A 15,727-nucleotide genomic window follows, 5' to 3' on the forward strand; every position below is an offset into this window, starting at 1 on the left:
CATGACTTAACACTGGTTTGAAGGACTCTCTACAATAGCAAAATATCAGAGGTACAGATTATAGATCCTCACACAAACAGTGATTTCTTCACCTGAAATTTGTGATTTGCTCCCTCTTAATACTGAATCTCCTTTAAATCTTTACTCTGGATATTTCTTTTTTCAGTGATGAGAAGACAGTTTTGTGTGACAATGCGCATTACAAATCTTCTTAAAAGTTCTTCAGATTCCAACTGTTTTGTAACTGAAATGTTCATGAGTATTTGATAAATTTAACCATTCCTGTTGTCATCATCTCATCTTATTTGTGTGGCACTCACTAATTTGTTTTTATTTAAAGAGGGAAAGGCATTCCTTTCTTTTCATAATACAATTCCTCTGTAGGGCATTATCTAAGCTCAGTATAGTGTCCTTCCTGTATCCTTTCTCTTCCATCCTTTCTGTCCTGATTAAAACTACCAGAGACTCAGCAGGAAACCCAGTGGGATTGCTCACGGTGTCTTGAAGTCACCCTTTCTTTCATTGTTTTTGCCTGTTAAACCTTGTTTTGCTCGTCAATCCCTCTCTCACATCCCACTGGATTCCCAACTTCCCTTTGTCAGCACCCGTGTTTACAGCTAATTGTGCTCCTCTTCATTTTCCCTACCCCATGCTCTACCCCTTCCTTCCTCCCCTCTCAGTTCACCCATCTCGAGTTTCCCTCCGCCATCCTGCTGTGAGGAAAGCCCTGCCTGCTGTCAGTGCTGCCCACAGCCCGGCCAGGCCCAAGCACTACGGCTAAGGAGGCAGAGCCCTGCTGATGAGGTATTTCACGGGTGGTTCTTTTTACTTTTTACTCGCTTCCTGGTTTCTGAGGTGTGCGCACGGATCACAGTTTATTTCTGCCACCACAAACTCTGGGCGATGGCTTCCACTCTGCTGGGACAGAAGACGAAGGGCTCACCTAACCCGCTGGGCCCTGCTTGTGGCTCGACCCTAGTCATCCTCACCGGGGAGCCGGGGCACGGGGCACCTGACCCGACCCTCGCAAAACGGTTGTGGAGAGGGGCCGGGGGGCTCTCGCAGAGGCACCTCCAGGGAACCTGCCCGCGGCCCCCTGGCAGCCTGTGGCCGACCCATCGCGGAGTCCAGGGCCCGGGCCGAAGCCCTCGCTCCCCTGCCGCCGCTGCCACCCTGCCCTCCCGCCTCCCCTCGGCCCCCGGGCCGGCCCGGGCCGGGCCCGGCCGAGGCCGAGGCCGCCGCGGCGGCAGGCCGCGGAGGGGGTGCCATAGTAACCGGCGGGGGGCCGGGCGCCGCCGGGGGGCCGGGCGGGGAAGGCGGGTGGGAGAGGGCGGGGACGGCGGCGGGATGGCGGGCGCGACAGCGCCCCCTCTCCGCGACTGCCAGCCCCGTCCCCGGCGGCCGCCAATGGCTCTTCCCTCGCCGGCCCCTTTGTGTGGAGCACACTCGGAGCAGCGACTCCGCCGGCGGACCGCGCCGTGTCCCCTGCCGCCGCCCGCCGAGCCGAGCCGAGCCCAGCCGTGCCGTGCCGTGCCGAGGCGAGAGAGCCGTTCGGCGCGGGGCGGCCATTCCAGCGCGGGCGGACTGCCTCGCCGCTCCCCCCCGGGGGTGCGCGGGGGCCCCGGCTGCCGCCGCCGCGTCCCCGTCCCTGTGTGTCGTCCCCCCCTCCGCCCCGTCCCCGCTCCTCACGGTGGAGGGCAACCAAAATACACCGCCACCAAACCCAACCAAATAAATAATAACAATAATAATAATAAAAAAAACCGGGGAGAGAACAGAGGGAGCGAGCGGGAGGGAGGGAGGGAGAAGCGAACCAACTCCGAGACTCCCATAAAGAGAGGCACACACGGAGCTAGCGCCCCGGTGCCGATGCGTGGGGGAAACAATAAGTACTCGAAGTTACCTGCCCTGCCGTAGAAGAAGGAGGGTTTGTTGGTTCTCTCGCAGACATCTGCAGACCGGTGCTTTTTTGGAAGAGTTTTTTTTTTTTTTTTTTCCCCTCTCTCTCCTCTCTCTCTCTTTACAAACCACAAACGGATGTGAGGCAGGGAAGGTGTTTCTTTGACTACTGAAGTCAGGCACCTCTTTTTTATTCTTCTCAGTCTTGTTGTGTGTCCCCCCCTCCCCTCACACACACACACACACACACACACACACTCACCCCCCCCCCCCTTTTTTGCACCAACATTAACGACAAAAAGAGAAGGAAAGGAGTTTGCTTGATGTTTTAGTGAAATGGACGTAAGATTTTATTCACCACCTCCTCAGCCTGCAGCCGCTCCTGATACGCCTTGTTTGGGACCTTCCCCCTGCCTGGACCCCTACTATTGCAACAAGGTGACTCGTGTTTTGTGTCGTCCGAGGTGTTTTATCTGTGCTGTCGATTGTGCTGTTGTCGCGGCGTGTTGCATGAGCGGGAGCTGCGCTTTGGCGAGCCGCGCACCAAGTTCACCGGCGAGGCAGAGGGCAGCGGCACTTGCCGGGGTTTGGGGAGCGCAGTGCCGCCCGCCGCGGAGAGGTGCCGCCGGGACACACACCGGCTCCCCTGCAGGCACCCCCAAATTAAAACCCCGGAGTAGTTTGGGGGCGGGCGGCTGGAGAGGGGTGGGGGGTGGGGTGGGGGAGGCATTTTCCATAACATCGTCCCTTTCGGAGGAACAGCGTGGTCAAGGATGTCGATGCGGAGGACTTGAATTTCTAGGGCTCCTGTTAATCGGAAAGATCGCGCCCACCACAAACCGGCAGAAACTCTGCCCCGCCGCGTACCCTGCAGTTCATGTGTCAAAGCGGTACTTGGCGGTGCCGGGAGCACGTTTGTGTGTGTGTGTGTGACCTGTGTGTATGTATATATATATACACACACACACATATGCACAATAAGGGTGTATGAGGGTGACAAGTCGGTTCAGAACAGGGGCTCGACTTTGTCCCGGCTGTGCAACTGCTTTACCGGTTTCTCTGCAACTTGATTAAACCGCTGCAAATAGGGCCAGTACCTGAGGAGAGCTAAGTTGTAGGTCCCCGAGCCCTGGGGAAGGAGGAACTGCAGAGGCGGCTCGCTCTAGCCCAAGTCCTGCGTTTGGTGACGAGAGTTTGGTGCCGCGATCCCGGACCACTTTGCGTTACTTTTGCTGCCGAGGAAGGGGGCTGGGGTTCGTTCCCGCATTGTTTCTGCCTCCCCGGCCTGAGCCAGCTGGTGCTTTATGCATGAGCTGCACTTTCTCTGCTGTTACGGAATGGGCTTTGCACATGAGTAAAGCGCTGGCCGTAGGAAATCACCAGGAAGTGCGAGCTACCCAGAGCGCTTCTCGAGCACACCCCCGCCACGGGGAGAAGGCTGCGAGCGAGCGCTGCCCGGGAGATGGGTTCAAACCCGGGCGCTCGGGCGCTCGTTCAGCAACCTGCCGCGGGAGGCCGTGGCAGGCTGCAGCAGATGTTTTCGGCAGCGTAACCTCCGCCGTGCGCAGGGCCGGCCGCTGGTGCGGAGGGTGGCGGCGGGTCCGCGGCGGGGCGCGGAGGCCGGCGGGGCCCGGGGGCCGGCGGGGCGCGGTGGCGGGGCGCTGCCGCGGAGGGGCGGCCGCGGGGGGCGAGCCGCCCCGGCCCGCCGCGGCCAGCCTGGTTCCGCGCTCGGCTATTGTCATGCCGGTCTCACGTGTCAGGGAGATGTTCAGAGCCGTCTCTTTCATTGCGGGCAGCTGCCTCGATGTAGAGATAAACAGCAAAATAGCGTGTGTCTGTGCTGGAGCGCGGAGGCTGCAGCGCCGGGGTGAAGCCCTCTCAGTTTTCAGGAAAGATTTCCCACATGGTCTCATCTACCAATCACAACAGCAAGGACCAAATTCATCCTGGCTGCATTTCACATATACTCAATGGAGTTATAGAATTCAGGGATAAATCTGGCCCTTTGTGGTGGATGCCTAAGGATATTTCGAGAGAGATCCCAGAGGTATGACTGTTAGCGGTGTTTTCAGTAACTGTATTTCGCAGCATCTGGCAAACCTGCCCTATAGATCGGAAGTTTGTGCCAGGAGTGAACTTTGTTCGGCAGGAAGAGTCCAGATGTGTAGGAGCCTGTATGTGTGCTTTAATTTTTTTGTAAGTGCTCTGAGCAATCATGAGGCTACTGCTACCTTTGATCTGTGGCTTGCCGTTATTTTCTCTCTTGTCTGTTTTTGTAAATTGTAACAGTAAAGTGTTGCCAAGTGAGAAGCTTGGGCTAATACTAATGACTTAAGCACCAAAGTGTCTGAAGACCCATTTGGCAATGAAACTGGACAAACGTTATTAAACCTATCAGTGATTGAAAGCTTCAAAAAGAAGGTAATGACTTGAATACACATTTCACTCATCATTCTTGAGATAGTGGGCCAGATTTCATTTAAAAGTTAAATGCTTTGGAAAATCAGGAATTACTTTAATATATTAAATCATTTTCCAATTAAGTTCCTTAAATAATTTTTGGTGGGTTGCACTGCAAATCGAATAAATTAATTTAGAAAGTCGTTTTCAGAATTTCTTTACTAGCTGGTTAAAGCTTCTTTTAAGTCATGCCATGTATGAGGGAGCAAACTGTTCTTTTTAAATGCAAATGAGACACTCATTCTGTAGACAAGTTGCAACTCTTCTCTTTCACTTTGCCTGAACTGATAATGTGCTTAAAAGTGCACAGTCATAAGACATATGTTTTATGCTTGGAAAAGACTTACCAGGAATGTTTCAGTATAAGATACCGAGTATAGGACAAAAGTCTTTTTCAGATGTCTTTGCCACTGACCATAGATTACATTAAATGGACAGAGTAGGTTCGCCAGGCACCTTGGAGGCGTGCATTTACTGAACATTTCATTTTTCACTCCCTTCACTCTCTTCCTTCACCCAGCATGATTAACATTACTGTGAAAACTTATCTGACTTGTTCTAAACATGTCATCATGTTACAGTATTGCTCTGTCACTCATTTTCATGCTGTGTGTATTTAGGGAGTTTGAAGGGCGGGAGGCCTGCAGACTTTTGTGTTCAGTAAGTTTGGTTGTTTGCTCTTGATCTCTCCCAGGAAAAACTCCCAGGCTGGAGTGTGATGGATCCGTGTTCTGGGTTGGAATGGTGGTCTTGATTAGGTCTTTACCGCTAAAACTCATTCAGAACTGGACCTTGTTTCTTGTAAAGTTAGTTAAAACTTGCTTTGGACTCTTACTGGTGGATTTGGCCCTTGTTTTCATATCTGGGTTTCGGTTTTTGGTTTGGGTTTGTTTGGTTTTTTTTTTGACAAATATGGCAAACTTTGATTCTTTACATTTTAAGTCTGCTTGAGCGGCTGGTAATTTAGAATGTATTCCACAAACACTTATGCTTTTAAGTTTTCTAATTATTCTGTTAGCACTAGCTTTTTTGCTGATCAGATGATTGTTTGTAGCATATGAGTGAGTTCCCGGGCACATGCATGGGAGGTATTGACAGTGCGTTTTTCTGTAGCCAAAGGAAAATGCAATAATGTAGATTCACACAGTCGCCTCTTATCTTACAATTTCCAGTTGGCAGGCTTTGTTTCAGAAGACTGCTTAGATCTTTATTTTATAAACCTAAAATAGCATTCTAAGCATCTTAGTCTAATATTTCTCTATGGGCTGTGAAAGCTCATTATACTCTGCATATATTGTTATGCAGGCTTTTCGTTGTTTCTCTCACATTACCCATGGAGAGAGAAAAGTGAAAGAACAATGCAAACAATGTTGGTTATGACAACTGTGTGAGGTATCTCTTATACAAACAGACAGAATGGACGGTATGCTGCGGTATATAGGTCAGCCTTTGAAATAACATAGTGGAGCTCTTACGCTGGACAGACAGATTTAGAGTTGGGGTTGTACTGTTTGCCTCTTGAAACTTGAAGCATAATCGCATTTCAGACATTTACAGGGTAGTACAAGTAGTCTGTTCAGTTGAAGTTTATTTTAAGAAACATTACGTTCCTTAATTGAGTTGAATGTTACAAAAGAAATATCTTTGATAATCCGAGTGTCTTATTTTGATAGAAGAATATGGTCAGGGCTTTCAAGCTGCTTGAAGAATTCAGTTGATAAGTTTAAATGTTTATGTAAAGAGCAATAAACAACATCCTAGTGGCTTTCCGTATGGAAGTGTCACCTCCAAAGACCACTTTGATCAGTACTGTAAGAAGGATTGGTATATTTTCATACTCGTAACTTTACAGTGTTTTCAGATACCTGCTCACATAAAGTGCACTTACATAATTATAGTTTGACACAGCTAATGACAGGGACGCTGACCCCTGCCAACAGTAGGGAGAAAATAATGGTCTTTACTGCTCCCAATGGTTACCCTTGCAGAATTATGCACTAGATTCTTCTGTGATTTGCTACCTGGTTCAAAAATACAGGAGCCTACAACTCATCTTTCTTGTATTCACTGGTAGTTGTCAGTGCAGTGGAAAAATACAGCCAGACAGCAGAGGTAGAATGGTAAGACTGTAGTTGTTTTTAAAAAGAGGAATAAAGAGGAAAGAAGGGAGAGGGAAGCAAACCCCTTAGAAATGAAAAAAGCGGAGTGACATTGGGTAGAAGTGGATAAGGAGATACAATACGGTGCTTTGTAAGCAGGTAACAATCCCGCTCATAATCAGAATTCTACAGAGCAAAAGTGCATATATTTATACACAGCGTTTAGAATAATTTATTGTGTAAACTTAACTCCACCACAGAGATTACTCTAAGTAAAATGTTCCATGGCTGTTTACAAAGTGTACATTATTTCCAATGGCTTGCTTGTATCCAGTCTCTATCTGAAACTCAGAATTGTGGCAAGCCAGCGCTCTGAAGAACAGCTCTAAAGCTGGAATGCTGTGTTAGTGTTTTGACAGCAGTTTACATTATGCTCATCTAATAGATCACCATTTGTTTATTCTGGGCATACTATTTTTTTTTCCTTAGATAACTACTTTCTCCCCTACTGCATTAGAATCGTACCTGAAATTTGTTGCTGCCTCTTAAAGGGAAGATTAAACAGTTGCATTAGTGCTGACTGTTGATTTTTAAGTGTTAAGTGTTTTAGTTTCAAAAGTACCACATAGGAAGAAGGGAAATGGACTTTTCTTTCCTGGGTTACTAAGACCTTAGAATATAGTCTGAGTTGTGGGCAAGCCTAAAGTGTGCTTCCTTAAATTCCAGTGTTTCAGAAAAGAAGTGGTCCCAATTTTAGTGGAATACAGAAAATGATTTATGTATGTGCTTTTGAGAAATCTTTCTCAAAGATCTCTATAAACCAAAGCATCCGCAATCATTCTTTTCTTTTTTCTTTCTGCCAAACGTCAGTACCTTGAGAGAAATTATGTTTTATTCTTTTACCAGAATGATGTATTTCATCTCTACGGCATTACCCTCCACCAGCCTATCATGAGGTCTTCTGAAAAAAGCGAAAACTGTAAACTATTAAGAATTAGCTAAACACTACAGTGCATGCAGTACCTTTGGTGTTTACATTAAACCAAAGAGCAGCTGGATCTGCATTTAAGGACTTAAGGAGCTGATACTGGGGAGGACTGGGCAGTCCTAACTCTTGTTGAATTTGGTGTGTGTTGGGGACGATCACACTTTACCAGAAAGAACTGAGCACCCTCCTGTCCTTAGATTCCTATCTTAGCAGGACTTTCTCATCTTGCTAACACTGTACAGAAACATTGGAAAATTGACTATGTTTAAAACATGTCTTTATATTAAGCAGAGAAGTGTCCTAATCATGGTAGGATTTAGATCAAAATTCTTGGATATTTAAATCCTGTATTGATGGCAGATATAACAAAGGTTAGATGGTGGAAGTAAAAAGCTTCCTCTGACTGCTCTCTCAGCACGGCTCAAGAGTGACCTGAAAGCACCACTTCTCATGGTGAGAGGGTAGTCCCTGGATCAATGCAGACCTTGGCTTCTGGAACTGACAGCAGTGGTGATTAGTGGCAGCTTTGTTTATCTTTTTGAAGTGGACACATGCTCTGTGGATGTCTAGCATGGGCTGCATACACTAAAATACTTATTTTAAATATAGCCTAACCAAATTTAAATGTTCTGTTGTTGCAGTTGGACTAGATGATCGTTGTAGGTCCCTTCCAACTGAAATAGTCTATTCTATTCTATTCTATTCTATTCTATTCTATTCTATTCTATTCTACTGTTTTAGTTATGCAACTAGGTACCAAGTTTTTTGCCCAAGGAGTGATTTCTCATTAAAAATGACAAGTTATTAACTGTTCCAAAACATGGTTTATAGTGGAAGCACCAGATGACTGTTAATTATAGCTAGTGCTTCCAAAATACTTTCAGACGTGGAATTCACATCAACCTGAATGAGATTTTCTTGGTCATAATGTTTTTCCCTACAGCATTCAGTTGGAAAATGGCAACATTTCGTTATTCTATGGTTAGGCACAGATTATGTAGTGTTAGCAGCAGCAATAAACAGCACCCTTCCACAGCAGCAAGTGTACAGAATAAAATCTCATTTCCACTTCCACTGGAATATCTGCATTTTATGTTCATCGATTGTGATCAGTTTTAGGTTAGTAAGTCAGAGCATCAAATAAAATGTTTAACTCTTGGCTTAGATCTTCAAAGTTAAAATCATTTTTCAGCAGAGATCTTGGTGCAACCAACATTTGTAATGTCTATGGTTTTCTTTTGCTTCTTATGTTTGCAATAAGTAGTTTATTTTTAGCATTTGAATTTCATATGGCTCTACTAATATTTATATCTTAACTTTCAATTGCACATATGCTAACACTGTTCCTGAACTGTTCATTTAGTATTTCTCACTGGGCTGCTATTTGATTTGCTATAGACCCTTGTAGTACGGTTTTCTCCCAAAAAACATGCTGCTTTCTAAGTTGCAAAACATACTTGAATTACATGAGCATCTGACAAAACCAGGTTAGTGGAAATGTCAGAATGTTTTAGCATTCACATTCTTGACTGTTAAACTGCTCTCTACCAATCAAAAGTGGCACGAGTGGCTTTTTTCAAAGGTACTGCTGGCTAAGCATGGAAATTGAGCTGCTGTGGTAGTACTTTTGTCTCCTCCTATTGTTGTTGATGATTATATGGTCTTAAAGGTTAAATGGAAGTTACTGTAGCTGTTATGTATTTCTGTTATAATAAGGAAATCTGCAGTGAACTCCAGTTACTTATTCTATCTGCAAGAAGAAATCAGAACTCTGAAATCAGACAGTGATAACCTGTACTTACGGAAATGGGTCAGTAAAGGAAGTACGAAGTCTGCAATGTGAAACAAAAGATTTATCTAGACAGTTGCTGCCAGAAGAGTGAGAATATTATGTACACGTATAAATTCCTACTGTATCAATGCTGCTGTATGCGTATATACACATGTATGTTTCTGCTTCATTATATATTGCTTACTTTGAAGAAAGTGAACTTACTCTGAGAATCCGTCATTTCTATCCTGTAATATAAGTAAGTAGCTGGCTTCGAAGCCATATTCTGGTCACAGTTGCCAAAACTGTGTAAGTTTGTGTTCATAAATAAGAGAAAACATTTGTTTCTTATACGAACATCATGTTTGCATCAACCTGAAATAATAATAAATAGTAAAAGGAAAAATAGTGGTGAAAAGGGATGATAACCATTCAAAAAAGTATAATTTATCATTTGGCAGATATAGTTGTGAACATTAGTCATAGAAACCTGCAGATAGTAGAGGCTTAATATCAAAGCTAATGATTTTTTTTATGTTAATGACATTCTGCTAGGGCATAAAAGACTGCTCATAATGGACTTTCAGTGCTGTTTTCAGTTGCGAAGGCTAATGGGATAATCTTACCCAAAATTAGCCTTTTTGAAGTAAATCATGGTGTTATTTTTTCAAGTTAACTCTTGAAAATGTATTGGCAAACTGATTTTTTAAGAACTGCTTGTAATCTTCATAGGAAAATATAAGGCAAGTTTTTTTTCTTCATTAGAAGTTTTCTTAATTGTGTTGGAATTGTCTGTTTATGTTTTTTTACAGTTCTGAAGAATAATATTCACAATGTGGAAGTCATTCTCTTCAGTGGTTTTATCATAGTGCATTAAGTTTTTGTGAGGCACAGTTGTTTTTGCAGGTTGAACAAAGGAAAAAAAATTTTTTAGTGGCCTAGCCAGTAATTCGCTAAATGGTAGTGAAACTCTGAGTTTTGCATTGAGAAGTTTTTAAAATCATGTTTACAATTAGTTATAACCAACATTATATTTCAATAAGAGATAATTTGCCTACTAAAGTTCACATAATGTGCTAATCATGTCTAGTGGTTAATAAAGGCCTCCTATCTCACTCCCCTGATGGCTATAAAAGGCTATTATGTTCATGGCAGCAGTTCAGGTACAGCTGCTGTGTGTTAATAATGCATCATTGTCCCACTAATAAACACAGCAAAGGTCAGCAACCCTGAGCACCTAAAACACCTATTCTCTTTCCAAAATATTTATTAACACCTTAATGGCATATCTATTCATTTCAGTTAAGATTATATCAGTTAATGACCCTCATGGAATCCTGTGTGTTCAGGTTTTGCAACCTACATGCTGTTGTGGGCTGTTGCACTCATCTTTCCTCCTAAACATTTCTTTTTCATCGCCACTATGTCTTGTTTCTTTAATTTAAGATTAGCATTCCATGGTTACTTACTTTGTTACTTAGTTTGGCAATTTTCATTTTTTTTCCTCAGCTAATTTAAGATTATATTTAGAGGCTGAATTTTCATTAGTTATGACACTTTATAGAAATTGTAACTATGTGCTAAAAAAACTATGTGATTGTGAAACACACATTCACACATGCATACACAGAGATGCATGTATACATGTGTGTATACATGTGCACTACTTCCTCTAGGTTCCATACGTAATTTTATACTAGTGACTTATGTTTTCCATTTTAGCATAGATTGCTGTATTCATAAAGGTTTTTTAAAATGCATTTTCTACAGACAAAGAACATACCCACATGGGATTTCCATTTTGCCAGGGAAACATGCAAATCAATAGGCCAGCACTTATCTGCATTAAAATTAGGTATACTGTAATTTATGGGCGCAGTGATATTGTATTTGTCTTGCATAGCCTCAGATATTCTTTAAGGTAGCCTGGCTATGTGTCCTTAGAGGAAAGCAAAAGTGTTAATTGAACAAAATCTCGTTTTCTCATCTTGTAGTATTGCCTTTTGTTTTCTCTTACTCATTTTGAAAACCTGATGGTTTTTCTGTGCTGTGTGATTTACAAACAAATGTTCAGAGGGCAGAAAAATACCACTACACTTCCATCAAGAGAAATGAAACAGCTTAACTAGCTGAAGGGTTTCTATTTGGTGTAGCACATAGCTTCAATGACACATTTGTCATGCTTTAAATATATAATACATACAATAAAATATGTACAGGCACAGTTGTGATATATGTAGTGTCTGGCTCCATTGCTATTGTTTGTAGTCTCTACGGTTGTCATACGTTGTTCTTTGCACATCATACCCTTACAGCAGAATTTGACACAATTTCTAGCTTTCAGTCCTGCACCATTTTCATTGCACAATATACATGAGTTTGACAGGGTGTGTTGAGGACAACTCTGGCAAGCAATTGATATTTTGAAGTGGCAAGCGTTTCAGCAGCTGCCTGCTTGTGAAAAAGGAATGATAAGATATACTGTATTGTTAGTTTCAGGCAAAGCATTAAGGTTTAAGCTCTGTAAAAATGTACACATTATTCGTCAGTGGTGAAGCAAGCCTTTTATGTTTTTTAGAGCTTAGCGCTCTGGCTGATGTGAACTAGAATGACATTGGTTTAATGGTCAGTAAATGAATAGGAGTACTTTGAATTTGAACCGCTGCCAATTTTGCACCGACAAAGAGACTGACAAAAGAAAGATTTTATGTGAAAGCAAAGCACAAGCAATGTTTGGGGAGGTGGGGAGGTGGGTAGAGGAACCCAACAGAAATATTCTCCAATGCAGCCTTGTAATGATACTAAAATTGTTAAAACACATCCATTTTACATGGCTCATCGGCTACAAACCTAAGCTGTTTCATCTAATGTTCTTTAAAACCTGTTGTATACACATAGTCTTTCAGAATATATTCATATGGAATTTACAGTGTGTTTTTCTAAATACCACACTGTGCCCTGAAGGCCTTTTGGCAGAACATCAGAGTTGTCCACTGCTGGAGTTCCCAAGTCTCTCTCTGTCTGGTAGTGGGAAATTGTAGTTTAATCAGTTATGGCACTTTCAGTGTGTAACATTCATTAGTAAGGCAATTTGTCATGACTGTTAATAGTCAGGATGCATCTGCTCTGTCTTCAGTTACGGAGCGTGATAAGCAAGAGGGCAAATATTTCAATATCTAATAATATTAGCATGTTGGAAAACTGTAGTTCAAGGTTAGTGCTCAAAACACAAACAGCAGATTAATAATGACCTATTTATTTTTACTGGTTTTACCTTTACAGATTTGATTTTAAAGTACCCTAATGCTCTTATGAGTTGTGCATTATCTAACTGGGTATTAGAAAGTAAATGTTAGCATCTTCAGTGTTTATCAAAGACTTTTCCTCTGTTGTCATAAATTCAAAGTTAGTATATTTTCAGAGTTGCAAATACTTATAATTAAGCCACATCATTTTCCAGTCTGTCAGTAATAAATTGTTCACAGTATCATTTTTGGCAGTAGCAGACCTTTTACAGTGTTAGTTTTGTGGCTGGGAAGCTTATATGGTTATAAAAGATATTCGGTGTCTACCAAATAGACAACATGCAATTAGAATAATGTTCTCTTGCTAAAAACTGGCTTGTAATCATTGTTCATTGTTCTAAATATGAAAGGTTAAATTGTTTCCTACAGTCAAGAAAGGTTAGAGGTTTTTTTCACATACATCTGATAACCCTCATGTATTACATAATATGATAGCTTCACACACAATAGCTTTGTGACACATTTTAATTTTTAATGAAAAGCCCCCCAAATTTTAACATAATGATTTCTTTAGAAACTGAGCCCAATCTTGGTAAAATCCGTTCTTGCTAGTAACAAAAGCTGTTACTGTTTAAGTTCCTGTTCAGCAGTTAGTTGGTACGCTTCACTGGATGTTGTCAAAAAGGCTTTTCTCTTGATTGACAACCCCATAGGAATGTGAATGGAGATTTTAATTGCGTATCATGTGTGCATATCAGAGTGAGTAGATTCACCGGACTCTGCTTAGCTCCATATCTCTACAGGTCAGCCATGCCAAAACACTTCTTTTTTTTAATAAACAATTGATATATTTTCCAAAGAGAGAGAAAAGGGGCATGCAAGTGAAGAATGGACTGTAAAGCAAAAGGTTCCTGTGAAATTTGGAAGAAAAATGTGTGCAATAAGTTTTCAGAATGTTTTAACACAATTAAGAGGTATTTTGATGATATAAATTCATTTCAAGTCTAAGTTGGCCAAAGACTGCTAGAATATATTTTTCTTCTGGCATTTGCTAGCAGAAGTGTGTTTATCTTTCTACTTTTTTTTCCAAGAGTACTTTGAACAAAATCAGTCAAAAAAAAAAAAGTAAAGTGAGTGGAAAAATTTACTGAGGCAGGCTGCCCTTGCGTCTTGCACCTTTATAGAAGACATGGGGAAATGGTGGGGGTTTCTTCATATGTGTGGGAGCTAGTGGGCTTTCTCATTCATACTGGATTTGATCCACACTCTTTGGGCAACACTGTTACTTTAGGGGGAGATTTACCTCGATAAGGACTGGCAGAGACCTCAGTTTTGAGTCTGATAATAAAACTGAGTTTTGGTATCAATTGTAATGCAACTTAAATATTAATTTTTTTTTCTTAAGAACAGTAAATAATACATCACTGCAAAATGACACTGATAAATAGACCTCAACATTTTCCATAGCCCAGAACATTGCAGGTGAAAATGACAAAGCCAAAGATTCGTTATTATGAATAGTAATTAGATTTTGATGTCTCAAATTAGATTCCAGGTTTCATTTTTCATCAGAAGCCACAACATTGACTGTATTTTTTTTAAAGCTCATGAAGCATTGGCAACTGAAAGCACAGCTACAACGCAGTTGTGGGGAACTTTTAGCTGAGTTAGTGGTTTTTGTCTGTACAGGGACATTGAAATCTAAAGGGGGATGACAGTTGCATTTTTCCGTGAGGACCCCTGGGAAGGAATTGTTACTTAGTCAAAAAGTTTCTTTCCTAGTTATCAGTGCTCTCGGATGAAAAGCAAATTGAATGCCTTTTGCCCTTTTACTCTTTGTGTAGGGCTAACTTGCACTTTCAGTTTATATTTGTGTGAAGTGTGGGAATGGAGGATGCCAACCACTTGTTGAATCTTAAGGCTACAACAGCAACGAACATCACCTTGTCTGACAACATGCTGTTTAACTTTGGCACCTGTACGGAGCCTATTTACTCCTGTGCTGGACTAACATGCATCTCGGCTAATTATGTCTTGAACATCAGTAAACCCTCAGGAGTGCTTAAGAACTATGAATACCTTAAGAAGAAAACCAAGACTTTGCTTTATTTCTAATGAAGCGAACCCCTTCTGACGTAATATATGACATCAGTGGATGGTTGGATCTATTAGGAACTGACACTTCCAGGGATTTTCAGGATTTCTGAGTAGCAAATAGAGGGAAATGGGAAATGGCAAAGATAGTAATCTGAACGTACGATTCCCTCTGTACAGTGCGCATTCAAGTCTTATGAGCAAATGCATCAATGAGGAGCCATAGCTTTCTGGACACCTAAAGGTGCTTGTGTTTAGATTTGTCTGGGCTCACACCTGTGCAAGTTTCAGACCTTTGGCGCTTCCACTTCTGATAAAGCTTTTTTTTTTGAGAGAGAATTTCTAAAATTATTCCTGGTTTGGGGAGCTTTCCATTACAGGTACCACGTCCACAAGGCTCCCAAAGCCAGGAAAAATTGTAGACTTTGGAAGTCAAAACCTATAAGAAATGAAGAATTTTTAAATATTTTTTTCATTGTTGAGGAAAGAAAGTATTTCAGTTGTGCAACATGGTAAAGCTTGTAACTAAGGTTTTGATAAAAATGAGAGCAGACTCTGAAGCTATAATTTTGGATTAACACCAGGGCCATTTTTGTAAATCACCACAGTGGCTCTTATTATAGTGTTGAGAATATTACAACGTTGCTGTCACGAGGACTTAATTTGTTCAGGACTTTGTTAGGTTATGAAATCAAACACTGGGAACCAAAGGCTGGGAATGCCAGATTTAAGGATGTCTTGATTTTGCTCTTTAGTAAGTTACCATTGGCAGGAGCTGATGGAGTCAAACAGCAGATGTGGAATAAGTGATCATGCCATTGCAACTTTATCATTAATGCAGTTACAAATGGCACCTGAGTTAGACTTTCAGGCAGCCTTAAATCTGGCATTTTCCACATTTTGGCCTCTTGACTTTGTAACCCAAACATTCTTTCAAAAATGTCTTTTTTTTGTGTGTTACTGATTCATTGGATTGTATCCATGACATTCATTACTATTGTCTATCAGGAGTGTCTGTGTCTCTTCAATATTGCTGCACAGATTTTTCTGCTACAGAGTTAACTCTTGTTAGCAGCAGGGAGAGATTTGTCATGGTGAATGAGGGGAGGACCAAGTGTTGCTGTGGCTGGGAAAATCTTCGTCTCTCTCTTACCAGTCCTTTCCTTCTGTG

General features: G+C 42.1%; 1 protein-coding gene across 5 annotated transcripts in view; it reads left to right on the top strand.

The window, feature by feature from the left end:
• Nucleotides 1-725: 725 nt before the first annotated feature.
• Nucleotides 726-15,727, top strand: part of TOX (thymocyte selection associated high mobility group box) — a 227,978-nt gene continuing 212,976 nt past the window's right edge. For 2 of the 5 annotated variants that reach the window (XM_030012684.2, XM_030012690.2), the window contains exon 1: nucleotides 3,573-3,946. In XM_030012684.2, coding sequence (XP_029868544.1) covers nucleotides 3,803-3,946 — 144 coding nt within the window. In that variant the 5' untranslated portion in view covers nucleotides 3,573-3,802. Of the gene's footprint in view, nucleotides 805-1,615; nucleotides 2,338-3,572; nucleotides 3,947-3,966; nucleotides 4,321-15,727 lie in introns of those variants that run through there. The other 3 variants (XM_030012688.2, XM_030012685.2, XM_030012687.2) reach the window with 3 other exon arrangements.

This window comes from Aquila chrysaetos, chromosome 4 (genome assembly GCF_900496995.4).
Source record: "Aquila chrysaetos chrysaetos chromosome 4, bAquChr1.4, whole genome shotgun sequence".
NCBI classification, from domain to species: Eukaryota; Metazoa; Chordata; class Aves; order Accipitriformes; family Accipitridae; genus Aquila; species Aquila chrysaetos.